Raw genomic sequence first — 14620 nt, 5'->3', positions numbered from 1 at the left:
GAGAAGAGTGTGTGATTTAACTCAGTTGGTTACATGTATGTACGGGACCAGCTAAAAGATCCAGTTTTTAGGATAATCAGTTTAGAGAAGAGTGTGTGATTTAACTCAGTTGGTTACATGTATGTACGGGACCAGCTAAAAGATCCAGTTTTGAGGATAATCAGTTTAGAGAAGAGTGTGTGATTTAACTCAGTTGGTTACATGTATGTACGGGACCAGCTAAAACATCCAGTTTTTAGGATAATCAGTTTAGAGAAGAGTGTGTGATTTAACTCAGTTGGTTACATGTAAGTGCTTGCTTGAGGTGCTTGCATCACAAGATATTGAACCATCTCGGTTGATCCATTCGACTGATTGGTTTTTTTTTTGTTCCAACCAGTGCACCACAATGGTTAAATGCTGTGGTATGTGCTTTCCTGTCTTGGAAAGTGTATATAAAAGATCCCTTGCTACATTAGGGAAAATGTGGCAGATTTCCTCGGATGACTATGTGTCACAATTACCAAATGTTTGACATCCAATAGCCGATGATTAATAAATCTGTGTGCTCTAGTGGTTTTGATAAACAAAGCAAACAAACAATTTAGAGAGGTTATGTTCCGTACTGATATTTAAAAAGGGGCCATTAAAAACATCCAGTTTGGGGGAAATTCTTGTTTATAGAGGGTCCGGTTTTGAGGGGTTTCATTTTTTGTTTTGTTTCCAAATTTGCAGAAATCCCATTATTTTATAACAAAATATCATTTATTACTTGAAATCATTTTGCCGTCCATTTAGTTCCCACCGACTGGCAGCACTCTAGCCATGCTCTGTCACAATATTCCCAGGGGTGCTACTTGTACCATGCGGTTCCCGCTGATTGGTCAGTACTCTTGGTGATAGCGTGGTACACAGTACTTGCACACACCATGCAGTTCCCGCCGATTGGTGTCCTATTAGATTCCCTTGTTGTTGTCACACGTAGCCAAGTTAGTCCCCAAGTGCCAAATATTATGTTATATTTTAATATGTAATAAATCCTTAAAATGCTCATGTCTTGTTTTGCTGTTATATAAAATATCATTTATTGCTTGAAATTATTTTGCCACTTAAAAATAAAATTTTCCAATTTTTAAAATTCTTGTTTGACGCATTTGGTGAGTGTCGGAGCTAGCCATACACAACAATATTTTTATTATGATGTTTTGAAGTATTTTTATTTCTTGACTATATTTCTTGTCTTTTTCTAGAATTTTGTCATTTCATCTTGGGTCGTGACTCCATGCCAGAGCAAGATGACGGGGAATCTCATGAATTAAGACACGTTCTTATTGAAAGGTGTAATCATGTGTCAGAAGAGGTTTGTACTTGTTTTCTCATGCACTTTTAAATGTAGTGGGTATAGGGGTGTAGTTCAGTTATAGAACACTTACCTGAGGTGTGATGGGTTGGAGGATCAGTTGCCCTTGGTGGACTCTGGGTGTTTTTTCCCATTCTCAGCCAGTGATACATGACTTGTTCATCAAAGGCCATGGTATACATATGTCCTGTCTCTGGGAAAGTGCATGTAAAAGATCTCTTTCTGCGTTTTGAAGTGGTCGGTGAGGCAGCAACTGGTTTCTCTCTCTCTCTTTTATGAACCCACTGGGCGATTTCTCGCTCCAGCCAGTGCACCACGACAGGTACATGTATATCAAAGGCCGTGGTATGTGCTATCCTGTCTGTGGGATGATGCATATAAAAGATCCCTTGCTGCTAATCGAAAAGAGTAGCCCATGAAGTGGCGGCAGTGGGTTTCCTCTCTCAATATCTGTGTGGTCCTTGACCATATGCCCGATGCCATATAACTGTAAATAAAATGTGTTGAGTGCATCATTAAATAAAACATTTCCTTCCTTCCTCTCTTATGATCAAGTGTTGAAATAATCATGTGTTTGATACTATTAGAACAAAGAAACCCATTTTTGAAGATTTTTTCCCTTTCTTTTCATACATTAAACCTACGTTGCCATATGTTTTCAGTGAATGTGTAATTATTATTGAAATAATGTGTCTTCCATGTCAGTGTTTCCATGCTTTCTGCAAACTGTTGATCTTTTTATGTGAATTTGGAATTGCTTATTGAGCAATTTTTCATGGATTCAAGAAATGACGTCATACGAAAGAAAGCATCATGATCAATATGGGTAAGATGTCTAAATAGACCGATGTTCTAACTGTGTCTTATCAAAATTAATTTCTTTTGTTATGCCTTCACGGATGGTTATACATGCCCTGGTTGGGAAATGATCAACACGGACACAGATTCGTAATTCACATGAAACATGTCGTATACCCTCAGGGTAATTCGCAATGTTATCAAATTATTTTTAAATCACTGGCCTGATTCTGCAAGTAAGGTTTTGATTGCTGGACATGAGCTCCAACTGGCTGCTGTTAGATCCACATGTAATAGTGGAGCTAATTTTAATTAGATTGTATACATGTATACAGTGTTTTTCTAGACAGTATTAATTGATGGTTCTAGCCTGGGTTATAACATGATATAATATACATATATACACTATACAATCTGATTCAGACAGATCACTATATCTGAGCAAAACTGAAGAGAATTAATGGAAGGAAATGAATAAGTTTAGAGCTGTCCAGAGTTAGAGTTAATCAATTATGGGTAGGCTGGAGGTGACATTTTGGTATGCCCTTCACCCACATTCAGACAAAATAAAATAGCAGCAAACCCACAAGGCATAAAATAATAAGTACTTGGTTTCAAATTCACAAACAATACTTCTGTACAAAATATTTTTGTGTTCATTTTTTATTTTTTAGAAATGTGTTATTATCGGTTTTCTTTATGCTCATTCCCTTAATGGATGGCTTCTACATTTGGTATGACTGTCCTCTACTTGTGAGTCTTCCATCTGCATCACTACCACCACACAACCCCAACACCCCTCCATCCTGTTTGTCTGACCGATGAGATAAAGGTCATTTAGGTCTTGGTTAAAATTTCTTAAATTGCATTTAACTCCAAAAACATTTTAACGAATGGCTTTGATAGTTGGTATGTTGTTCACCAGATGAGTCTTTCAACAGCACACCTTGTGCACCATAATGGATGTCTGGGCAAGGTCATGGTCATTTGAAACTTTGTTAATTTTTTTCCAGTTGCCTTTTAACATCTAATTCTTGTCACGGGTACTGGCTTTCATATTTGGTATGAGTGCACCTGACCCCAATATATGGTTAACATCATTTTGAACTTTGTTAAGTTTATAATTGCATATAACTTTCAAATCATTTCCTGGATTGCTTTAATGTTTGAAATACATTTTAACCATCTAAAGTCCGAACCAAATTGTTAACAACTACATGTACAATAAATTACTCTCCTACCTTTAATTACTGTTAAATTTCCCCAAAATTTTGTCCAGACACAAGTTGTGAAAAAAACCCATTACAGTGATAGATTCCACATATGAGACTATAATGATGTCGCCAGTATTGACTTTGCTGAGATAGCATAGGGCAAAATACATGCAGTTTTCTGACGTCTGCCATTTTGCTTATTTATGGAATAACTCTTCAAGAGGGGTGAAAGCCTCCAAAGTATGTGACATAATTAATATAAAATCAGTTATCTCTAGTGGTATCTTTAAACAAACAAATACTTAAAAAAAAAAAAAAAATGACATCATCATGTTTGCTTTTATGTCATAACATGTTCTGACATTGTTAGATTACGTACGTCATATCCTTTCATCCCTTTTGGAGAATATTCCATAAAAAGTCAAAATGGCAGCCGTCACAAAATTTACATGCTCTTTGCACAATGCGATCTCAGCGAAGTCTCTGACATGGTTATCATCTAGTATGTGGAATCTGTGTCATTGTAATGGTTTTTTCAAGATTTCTGTCTGGACAAAATGTGGGTAAAATCTAACGAAAAATAAAAGTAGTAGAGCAATTTATCGTAGTTGTTAACATTTTGGTTCGGACTTTAATATTCTTTAAATTGCACATAAATGTGATACCAAAAGCAAGGTAGAAATTTGTTAACAAATATAAAGAAACTTAATTGTTTGAAACAATTTTATGCTACTAGTAAAAAAATAAATATTATATACATGTATGTTTTAAATGAAATGGGATTGTATTAAGAAATGTCAAAGGAATCTGGTGTTGAACAAATGCTCCCTACCTACTGGTACATGTACAGGTTTGTTGATTGGTTTATGCTTTCACACTGGAACACATTTTGGTTTAGACAATTTTCAAATATGTAGAGTATTTCCTTGAAAATTATTAAAATGTGGTTAATTTAAGGCATATTTTATTAGCTCAAGACTAAATATTGTTGCCACTTTGTATAAAAGTTATCAGTTGGCTAATTTGGCAATGACATTTATTCCACCATGGCTTTGCCATTCATGTTAACAGGTTCAACTATCCAGGTGAAAACATTAGGGCTATCCATGTTTTACATGTAATTCCAACTTCTTTAGAAAAAAGTAATTTAAAAATATTTAAAGTCAGATTTTTAGGAAGAATTGCCAGCTGACGACATCATCAAAAAGATTTATAATGAGAGCTTGTTAATGTTATTCAAGCCATTAGTGGTTCTGATATATAGCCTAATTAAAGAATATTTTCTTTGCTGGCTTTAAAATAAATCAATATTTAATGAGGTTTGCATGTAAACAGTAATGTATTCTATTGATTTTCTTTGTCATTATAACAAAACATTTATTGTTTTTTATTTAAATTTTGACATAATATACAATGTAGTTCAATTTTGAAAATTTGCAACCAGCAAAAAACTGGTTTTGCTTCTCAGAGTTTAGTAGAAATCCCTTCAGATTTGTAGTTACAAAATAAGTTGAAGTAGAATACATAATTATGTGTTACCTCATTCTAAAGACCACCTGCTAGTATCTGTCACTTGTGCCTTAATTGTGTACTCTGTATAGACAGGTTTCACTAGGTTTAAAAAAAATTTGTGAACATGGCTAGAATATTTTCTTCTTTAGTAGAATGTAAAAAAACAACAATGTAGCATTTCCAAAAGAAAGTACATGTATACCAAAAAAAGGTATTTCAATTCCTTTATAATTTGGATTATGGAAATGAAATGGTGGTTAAAAATGTTGCCCAAGTACAACTAAATGTATCTAATTACCTAAAGCCGGTGAAAGTGTAAATTTTCATAAAAACGTGCATATTGCTATAAGGACATCTGCACCCATATAACGAAATGCACATGCTAAACTGGTATAAAAATCTCTTGAAACTGCACGTTAGTAACACAGTACTCGAAAGCACACAAGATATGCCTCGTTTGTCAGCAGCACAGAGAGAGAAAGAGAGCCATTGGTATGGCCCAGCTGGGAGCCACGTATGACCACATTGCAAGAACATTGGCTTGTACCCATGCTACCATAACCAGGTTGATGGAATGTTTTCGGCAGACAACTGACAGGGCTAGGAGTGGAAGACCGCGTGTGACCACACCCATTCAAACCGTTACTTGCGCATTCTCCATCTCTGAAATCGCTTCCTTCCCATGACTACATCGGCATCAACGGCATTAGGACATTGTGTTAGTCGACAGACAGTGTCAAGACGATTACGGGAACATGGTATTCGAGCACGTCGACCCTACCGTGGAGTTACGTTAACGCAGCAAACCGACATTACAGATTGATATGGGCCAGGAGGCATCGCACTTGACAAGTGCGAGACTGGCGACAAGTTGTATTCAGTGATGAGAGCAGGTTTTGCCTGTTTAGAGCTGATGGTCATCAGCGTGTATAGAGACGTCGAGGAGAACGTGTAGTGCAGAACTGTGTTCAGGAAGTTCAAGCGTTTGGAGGAGGTGGTGTCATGGTCTGGGGAGGAATCTATGGGGACTTGAAAACAAGGCTTGTTATTATTCAAGGTAACCTTAATGCACAGAGGTATCGAGATGAAGTTTTGCGACCCATTCTGTTGCCATTTATTCAACTGCAGCCACGCGGTATACTCTTCCAGAATGAGAATGCTAGACCCCATACTGCAAGGATAACACAGGACTTCCTCAACAACATGAACATTCATGTTTTGCCATGGCCTGCATGTTCTCCTGATATGAACCCCATCGAACAATTGTGGGATCATCTTGACAGACAAATCAGAAGACGACCAGTAGCACCAGCCAACCGTCAGGACATGGAGAAAGCTTTAATTGACGAATGGTAACGGATTCCCGCTAACGTCATCCGGCACTTGATGTCATCAATGCGGCGACGTGTTGTGGCATGCATTGATGCACAAGGTGGACATACTCGCTATTAATCCAATGTTTAGTGACTTTGCAGACATGCATGTAACATACTGTTGTTGAAAAGCTGTTCTAACAGTGACTTTGTGAATCATCTCATTTTGACCCCATGTGTCTTTGTAGCACAGTTTCTTGAATATTTTATGCTTTTATTGAATGAAATTTTGTTCACAACATGCCAAAAAACCACTCTCATAAATATATATCTTTTGAACATGGAACATGTTTTGGTTTTTCTTCAGTAGTCTCTCAGAGTGTTGGTATAGTTTCTTTTGGACATCAGTATATATCAAACCATTACAGTTGTCATTAAAAGACATGAAAAAAATTATCACATGATTTACATAAATTGAGATCTCTGTATTTAAATTTTTATATATTTTTTTAATCTGGATGCAAACACATTGCAAACACATTGTAAGCATAAAGTAGAAAAAGTGGTTCAGTTTTATTTTATTTTATTTGTATTTAATTTTTTTGGTTGGTTTTCAGATAACAAGAACACTGATACTTAGAAAATACTATTATGAAAACAAAAACCTATGGAATATTTTGAAAACAACAATTCGTCAAAGTGGACACTTATTACATGACATTGTGTACTAGTATGAATACTGAAAATTGAAAAACAATGGGTCATGATATTATTGCACTGGGACAGGTGCACAGTAAAATGTGTATTTTTACTTATACATCTACATGTATGTCTGGTAAAGGCACTTTAATAAGTTCACACTGCAAAGCGGTCTATTTTAAGGTTGATGGTTCATTGTCTGGATTTTATATATATTGATAATAAAACAGACAACGGTATAACATATTAAACAAGATATTTTATTAGTACTATTTTAAAAGAGCCCTTAATTGATTGTATTATGTCAAAGTAGAGTAATCACTAAGATTCACTATAGTGTTTGTTACAGGTACTATAATATTCATAATTTTATGTTATTGGTTTTGTTTCCTTGAACTGTTTTTATATTTATCATGCACATGTAGCTACAGGGTTTGATATTGTTCGATATATGTGGGAGTTGGTGTCACTCCCAGGATTCAAAACTGGTTGTCAATAACAGTAAATAAGGAATCTCTATTTATTAGGGAGTACTTAACTTATGGTAGTCTACATGTATGTATACATAACAGAAATTCAAAATTATAGTCCTCATCACTCAAACTTAACAACCGCACTGATAGCAGTTGCTGTCGTTGAGATATAAATTGCCGTAGGTAGAGACCATCACCGATGATACGTTTCTGCCATCGGTAAAGCTCCTCAACTATAGCAAAATATATACACCTGGTGTACATTGTCTGCCATTATTTAACATTTGTACATTTGAAATATGTCTACATAAAGCAAAATAGCCTTTCAGTCATGTTTATTTGTCACTTTTTACAAAAATTGCCATAGGCAGGCTCACAATAGCCGTCAGTGGAACGTTTCTCCCATGGCAATTTTTAAAAAAAAGTTATTTATTTGTAAGCTGATTGTTTTCTATATTACACACGAGAATAGGTTTTTTGTTTTGTTATTGTTGTTATTTCCAGAACACTTTTACTTTTCTTCTTATGTCAAACCAAATTGACATTATTTACAGCAACAAAAAATTTGTAAGAGGATGGGACAGACTAGATCAATGTAGACAATAATTAAGTAAATCCATATATATTGCAATACAAAATTAAATAAATAAATAAATAAATAATTAAATAAATTAAAAAGAAGAAATTAAGGGAAATGAAAACAAATACCTATAATGAATGTTACCTTAATACTATAAAATATATGTCAAATGCTACCGGGATTACTGCATGAAGGGTAAACATTTATTTTCCACAATTCTGTGTTTTTTAAATCAAGACTTTTTAAAAATAATTTTCTATTAAAATGTACATGTATGTACATTATTACTTTAAGTTTTTGGATAATTAACTACTAAAAACATTTTTGTACTAGTGATAAATGCCTAATGGGGAACATAATTGAATCACTGGCACCATTTGTAGTTTTTCGTCAGATTCTGTGTTCATGCGGAAATGTTCTGAATTCCACACTCAGTCAGTTGTAATATTTCATCTTTGAATGTTATGATTTCTGGTAATGTCGGTTAAAATGTAATAGTGTTTTAAGTAACTGTTAATTAATTTGTTGATGTTATATGACAGTGAAGATGAAAACCAGTATTTTTTTCATTATTAATAAAATGGAACCACTTAAAAAAGAAACAGTGTTTGACTGATCAACAACAAACTGCATAATATGTGCTGATGTCTAGTCAAAGCAAAACAATTAAGACCCATATAAAGTCTGGTGTCTCGTAGAATCAGTCGAGAAGTTATGAGTGGCAAAAACCTTTGTCATTCAGACAATATTTGACATTTAAAAGAATGACAACAATATATGGATATAGAACGCCCATTCACCATTTGACAATGGTTTGCTGTGACTTATTTAAGTTATTCGACAGGCAACTTGAATCATAGAATTATGTTGCTTGACTGAATATCAAGTCATCATGTACAACTGAACAACTTTAAAGATTACGAATAATGCATTGGTTTTAAGTTTTTCTTTCTGTTGACAGATGCTCACCACGTTTGTTGTGTTTGTTTTTTGTTATCTTTTTTGTTTCATATTTTATTCTTGGTGTTTTAATTGGTTAAAAATATAATGTGTCAAGTAGTTATTGTTCCGATACATCGGTCGCATTTTTTATATTTAATATCTTTCTCACATTAATTTCATGATTTACAGTACATTAGAAGAGAAAACAACTTTTCAAAACATAATGAATTAAAATTTTAAAATGTTATTCTAAGAGTTCATGTTGCTTCAGTGCATGCGTATATTGACCAGCTGTAAAAGTGTCCTGTTGATGCCAACTGTGCTTATTAAACGAGGCAATTGAGACTAATTTCCACTGTGTTTGTTGCGAAAGGCAGTGCAGTTGAGTTTTAGACGGCCCATTAAGCAGCTGGTTCCTGTGTGGCGAACTGGCTGGACCGACAAAACCATTAAGTGGCAGGTTTTTTTCCAGTCATCATGGGAAATTGACTTCTTCCAATAGCACATCTTAAATTGTTAAGCCATTCTGTTTCTTACCAAAGAGGACAGTGTAATTTTACAACTTGTTATTTTCTTGCAGCAATATAGTTACCGTATTCCATTTTCTTCAAAGACCATTATTTCCAAAGTTGTGGATCGACTTATTAAATTAATGGGACTTACATGTATATCCATTAAAAACAAAAGTAGCTTGTTACATGTATGTAGTAGTTTTTCATACAGAAAAACAAAACAAAACATTTTTCATTATTCTGCTCTTGTATTTGAAGTCAAAGTATAATTTAGCAAATGATTACATTGGCTTAGTGTCATGCTTATCAAATTAATTTGTAGATACTTGTTTGTTGTTTATTGGAGTTTAATTTGTCTGTTATTGTCGGTTTGTGTTTTGTTTCATAGTTTGCCATCTACAGATACATGTACAAGTGGTATTTGTTTCTCAGAATGCAGTGAAATACTGTTTTATTTTATTTAAATGAATGCAAATAATTTTTATTTATCAGAGAAATTAAATAAATTAAAAAGTATTGATATTCAAATATTTCAAAGGGGACTACATAAATATTTTGTTTTAGAAAAATAATTAATGAACTGAAATTAAAAGAATACTGTAATTAAAATAATTAACTTGCAATCCTTAGCAACTAACCCACTTTACTATATAGACCAAGTTGTTTCTTTTTATGGATGTTTCTGTTTGGAAAGATGGTTTGGTGTGTGTGTGTGTGTGTGTGTGGAAGGGGGGTGGGCGGGTGTCATTTTAATATACTTACATGGACTACACCATAGATCAATTAAAGTTTAAGTTAAGCTTTAAATTTGTTAAATAATGACCTCTGCTTCAATAGAAAATAGATTTATTCAGTTATAATTTTGCAAATACTTTGCAATATTTCTTTATCACTGGATGTTATTTTTAACCATAATTTGTCTTTAATAAATCAAACAGCATTTGTCTTTCATTCATTCATTCATTCATTCATTCATTCATATTTCTTTTTATGAATCCAAATGAAAATGGTAGGATGTCATTTTGTATGAATCTGATAAGATTGCTATTGGCTAACAGTAGTAGTGGAAGCTTATTGTTATTTGCTGTTTTATTTATGGCTTACATACTACAGCATAACATTTTCTAAAAGTTTTGATAAAAGCCCTTTAAGAGTATGTTACATATTATAGAGAAACTCCTCTAAATTGGACACCCTCAGGACCAAGTAAAAAGTCAGGTTTTAAGAGGTATCTGGTTTAGAGAGGTTCTCTTCTGTACAGATATTTAAAAAGGGGCTGTTAAAAACATCCTGTTTTGAGGGAATTCCAGTTTACAGAGGGTTCGGTTTTGAGAGGTTTCACTGTATATATTGGTGTGTTGTGCCAGAGGAGTTGCCCATATTGCATGTAAGTGTGCACATTTGGGGAAATAATGGCTATGTTCTGTTACTTCCCTCTCCATCGTACAATACGTGTCAAATTTTACTATAAACTAATAGATGAGACCAGTTAGACGTATAATACTTTGTTATAATCATTATGCCATTTAACTGACAAACATTGTAAATTTGTGCGAGCCGGGATCGAGCGTCGTGATCAATGGGGTGTCAAGAGCGTGTCGGTTTTATTAATGAATTGTGTGCTAAGTGTTTATTATGTCATTTTTACATTCAGTGTTGGTCAGATCTGATCACAAATTATTGATTGCTTCGTGGAAATGAAACAATTTGCTCTGATTACATCAAGGTATTAAGGCATAGGCACACTGACGGATATACATTCACACTTGATGAGGTGAAAATAGTATCCACGTCTTATCGTGTAACGTAATATTTTACAAATCAATTTTAATTGCCACTATCTCTTGTCATGGTGATTGCACTGAATGATGGGTTTTTCAAGACCAGAAGTAAACCAGAAAGGTCAAGATTATTAGATATTGTTTTTGAGCGATGGGTTAGGTAAAGTAAAGAAATATAAAAAAAAAAACAAAAAAAAACATTGAAATAAATAATTTTAATGAAATATCCCAAACAAAAATGCATGCTTGCGGCTAGGTTGTTGCAAGGTAGTTACAAGGTTGTTACAAGGTAGTACAAGCAATGCAAGCTATTTGCAAGCTAACATTTAGCTCGCGTAAGGTAGTCAGTATTTCTGCAAGCTTGCCGCATGCATGTTTTCATTTGTGAAAGCATGTGCAAGCTTGCTGCATGCATATCTTCAACTGTGCAAGCTTCCCGCAAGCATGTTTTAATTTTTGCTAGCTTGCTGCAAGCATATCTTCAACTGTGCAAGCTTCCCGCAAGCATGTTTTCATTTTGCAAGCTTGCTGCATGCATATCTTCAACTGTGCAAGCTTCCCGCAAGCATGTTTTCATTTTTGTAAGCTTGCTGCATGTATAAGTCCAAATCATTTTCATGGTTATTTTTTTTTTAATTCATAACTTCTCATATGATTTATCAAATTCAGTGGGAACAGTGGCTAAACAACCAAACATACATGTTACATATTTAGATAGTATTTACAATAATAATTAAAACAAAATTAATATTAATACATACGAATGATAATACAATATGGTTAAAACAGAATCATCTTGTAATAATTGGATTTTCAATTGGCCCCATAAATAATAACATATGCATGGCCATGAGAGGATGACATGGGCCATGTTTGGTTGAAATTAGCCTGGTGGAATTTGAGAAGATGTTGAAAATGTCTGAGCCAATCAGAGGCCAGGGTGGCCATCTTGGATTTTGAATCAGCCACAAAAATAACAACACTTAGTAAGTCATGAGAGAATCATTTGGACTAAGTTTGATTGAAACCTGCCTGGTGGATCTTGAAAAGAAGCAAAAAAATGTCTCTTTCAATCAGAGGCCAGGGAAGCGATCTTGATTTTAAATCTGCCCGAAAAAATAACAAACTTGGTCAGGGCCATGAGAGGATCATTAGGAATACATATGGTTTAAATTTGCATGGTTGAACTTGAGTAAAAGTTAAAAATGTCTCAGTTATTCAGAGGCCAGGGCGGCCATCTTGGAATTTTTATTGGCCTGAAAAATAACAACACTTGGTCAGGTCTATAAGAGGATCATTTGGACCAAGTTTGGTTGAATCCTGCTTGGTGGAACAGTAGAAAAAAGAAAACAAGAAAAAACAAACAAATCACTACACCACAGTGTGGATCTCCAGATAGTGGAGGAATATAACCTAAAAGAAGAAGAAGAAGAATATAGGACCAGGAGCTTTTTAGCATATTAGTTTAGTCAAGACTATCCCACATAAATGGAACATGTCTGTCAGACAGGTAAGCTAATTTTGTAGCCTAAGTATCTGACAACATGTAGCACCTATTTTTTTGTTTTAACTGTTCATGTTTTTCACTTTAAAACCATTGTTGTGTTTTTTAAAGAATTATACAAGATGCAAGATGGCTGCCACTGATGCAAGCTTGTAGGTAGATCGTCGCAAGCTTGCAGGAAGCTTGTTGCAAGGTTGCGGGAAGCTCGTCGCAAGCGTGCGGGTAGCTTGTCGCAAGCTTGCAGCAAGGTTGTAAAAAGGTTCCAAATACTAGCTTAAACTGAATACGCTTGCGGGAAGCTCGTCGCAAGCTTGCAACAAGCTTGCGGCAAGCTCGTCGCAAGCTTGCGGCAAGCTCGTCGCAAGCTTGCGGCAAGCTTGCAAAAAGGTTCCAAATACTAGCTTAAACTGAATAAGCTTGCAGGAAGCTCGTCGCAAGGTTGCAAGAAGCTCATCGCAAGCTTGCGGCAAGGTTGTAAAAAGGTTCCAAATACTAGCTCGAAACGCGGTAGTTACTACCTTGCCGCAAGGTTGTTACCAGCTATTTATTAAGCTTGCAATTTTTGTTTGGGATGTCCAACTTGTGTGGATTTTAGTGTTTAAAAAAAGTGAAAAATTATTACAATTATTATTTATGATATTGTGGATATGAATAAGAAAAACAGTTAATTCTAGTCAAATGCATTGTGCTTTATTACAGATTTTAGTGGTAGCAAGGTTTATTTTTAGAAACAATTGACAGGATTCTGCCACTGCAAACAATGATAAGTTAAGATTAAGCCGAAAGTGTTTATGTGCAATTGAAATAATATAAAAACAAAAGTTAATAACAAGTTAACAGGCCACAGTGTCTTTGGTACATGTTCAGTGCTGACAGGTTTGGAAGTAAAGTTTTCTTCTGATTTTTAAACAGACCTTGAACTGTCCAGATTATTTAATATGCATTATAGATACCTCACATTTGCATTATGAAGAATATTTGAAAGTACTCTCACTTGCTGTGCCGACTGCATGCAAGTTTGATTGACACGTACATTCGCCTCTCTGGACCTATGCAAATGCTTGGTAAAGCACATGTAAGGTAGCATGGCAGTTTGACAAATGGAATTTTGAAAATGCCATTTTGAAGAGCCTCTGCTAGAAATGGTAATTGATTTTCCATGTAACTGCTTGAATTGCTATGTTCATTCTCTGTGAAACACACCGTGATTGACATCTATTGCAGAGATTAAATTCATTGTAGTCGGCCAGACCAAATTTAAAATTTATATACTACAGTGTACATAATTAATATATTTATACATGTACATATATATATGTGTACAAGTACTGCATATGTACATGCACATGTACACATACATATCCACATGTGTACATGTACATATGCAAACACAAACACATACATATATACATACACACACTCATTACAACAATAAATTAAGTTTTAAATATTAAAGCATAATAGCAGCCCTCTACATTGCACCTGATTTGGTCGCATAATGCAACAACTGTTTTTCATTTGGCGACTAAACTACAGTATTTCCTACTATCTGTGAACAAATTTAAGTAGGTGCCATCTGGCTCCCAGATGAAAAAGTTAATGTAGAGGTCTGTATAGTATACATGTATATACAGGGAAACTCCACAAAACCAGACAAACTGAATTTCCTCAAAACCGGTTATTTTTCATAGTCCCTTTTTAAATACATGTTTTAGTACAGAACAGAGCCTTTTTAAACTGGATACCCATTAAAACCAGACGTTTTACTTTGTGCCTTGGGAGTCCGGTTAGAGAGGTTTCACGGTATTATTTATTAAGCAGTTTCCTTACCATGTGATCCAACAGTTACGTTTAATCTATCACTTTGTAATTGAATGCCTATGTTATTAAGATTGGTATTATGCAAAATGCAATGAATTTCTGCTCAGACTTGAGATGTTTTTCCAATTTACA

At 34.6% G+C, this 14620-nt stretch overlaps 1 protein-coding gene across 2 annotated transcripts in view; it reads left to right on the top strand.

Annotated features, from left to right (window-relative positions):
• LOC121384737 (protein FAM160B1-like) overlaps positions 1-14620 on the top strand; it is a 66410-nt gene that overhangs the window by 20952 nt on the left and 30838 nt on the right. For both annotated transcript variants that reach the window (XM_041515265.1, XM_041515264.1), the window contains exon 10: positions 1230-1339. In XM_041515265.1, the coding sequence (XP_041371199.1) occupies positions 1230-1339 (110 nt within the window). The remainder of the gene's footprint in view (positions 1-1229; positions 1340-14620) is intronic.

Source organism: Gigantopelta aegis, chromosome 10 (genome assembly GCF_016097555.1).
Source record: "Gigantopelta aegis isolate Gae_Host chromosome 10, Gae_host_genome, whole genome shotgun sequence".
Classification (NCBI taxonomy): domain Eukaryota; kingdom Metazoa; phylum Mollusca; class Gastropoda; order Neomphalida; family Peltospiridae; genus Gigantopelta; species Gigantopelta aegis.
Note: the sequence above shows the minus strand (reverse complement) of the source record. Positions and strands in the feature narration are given on the sequence as shown.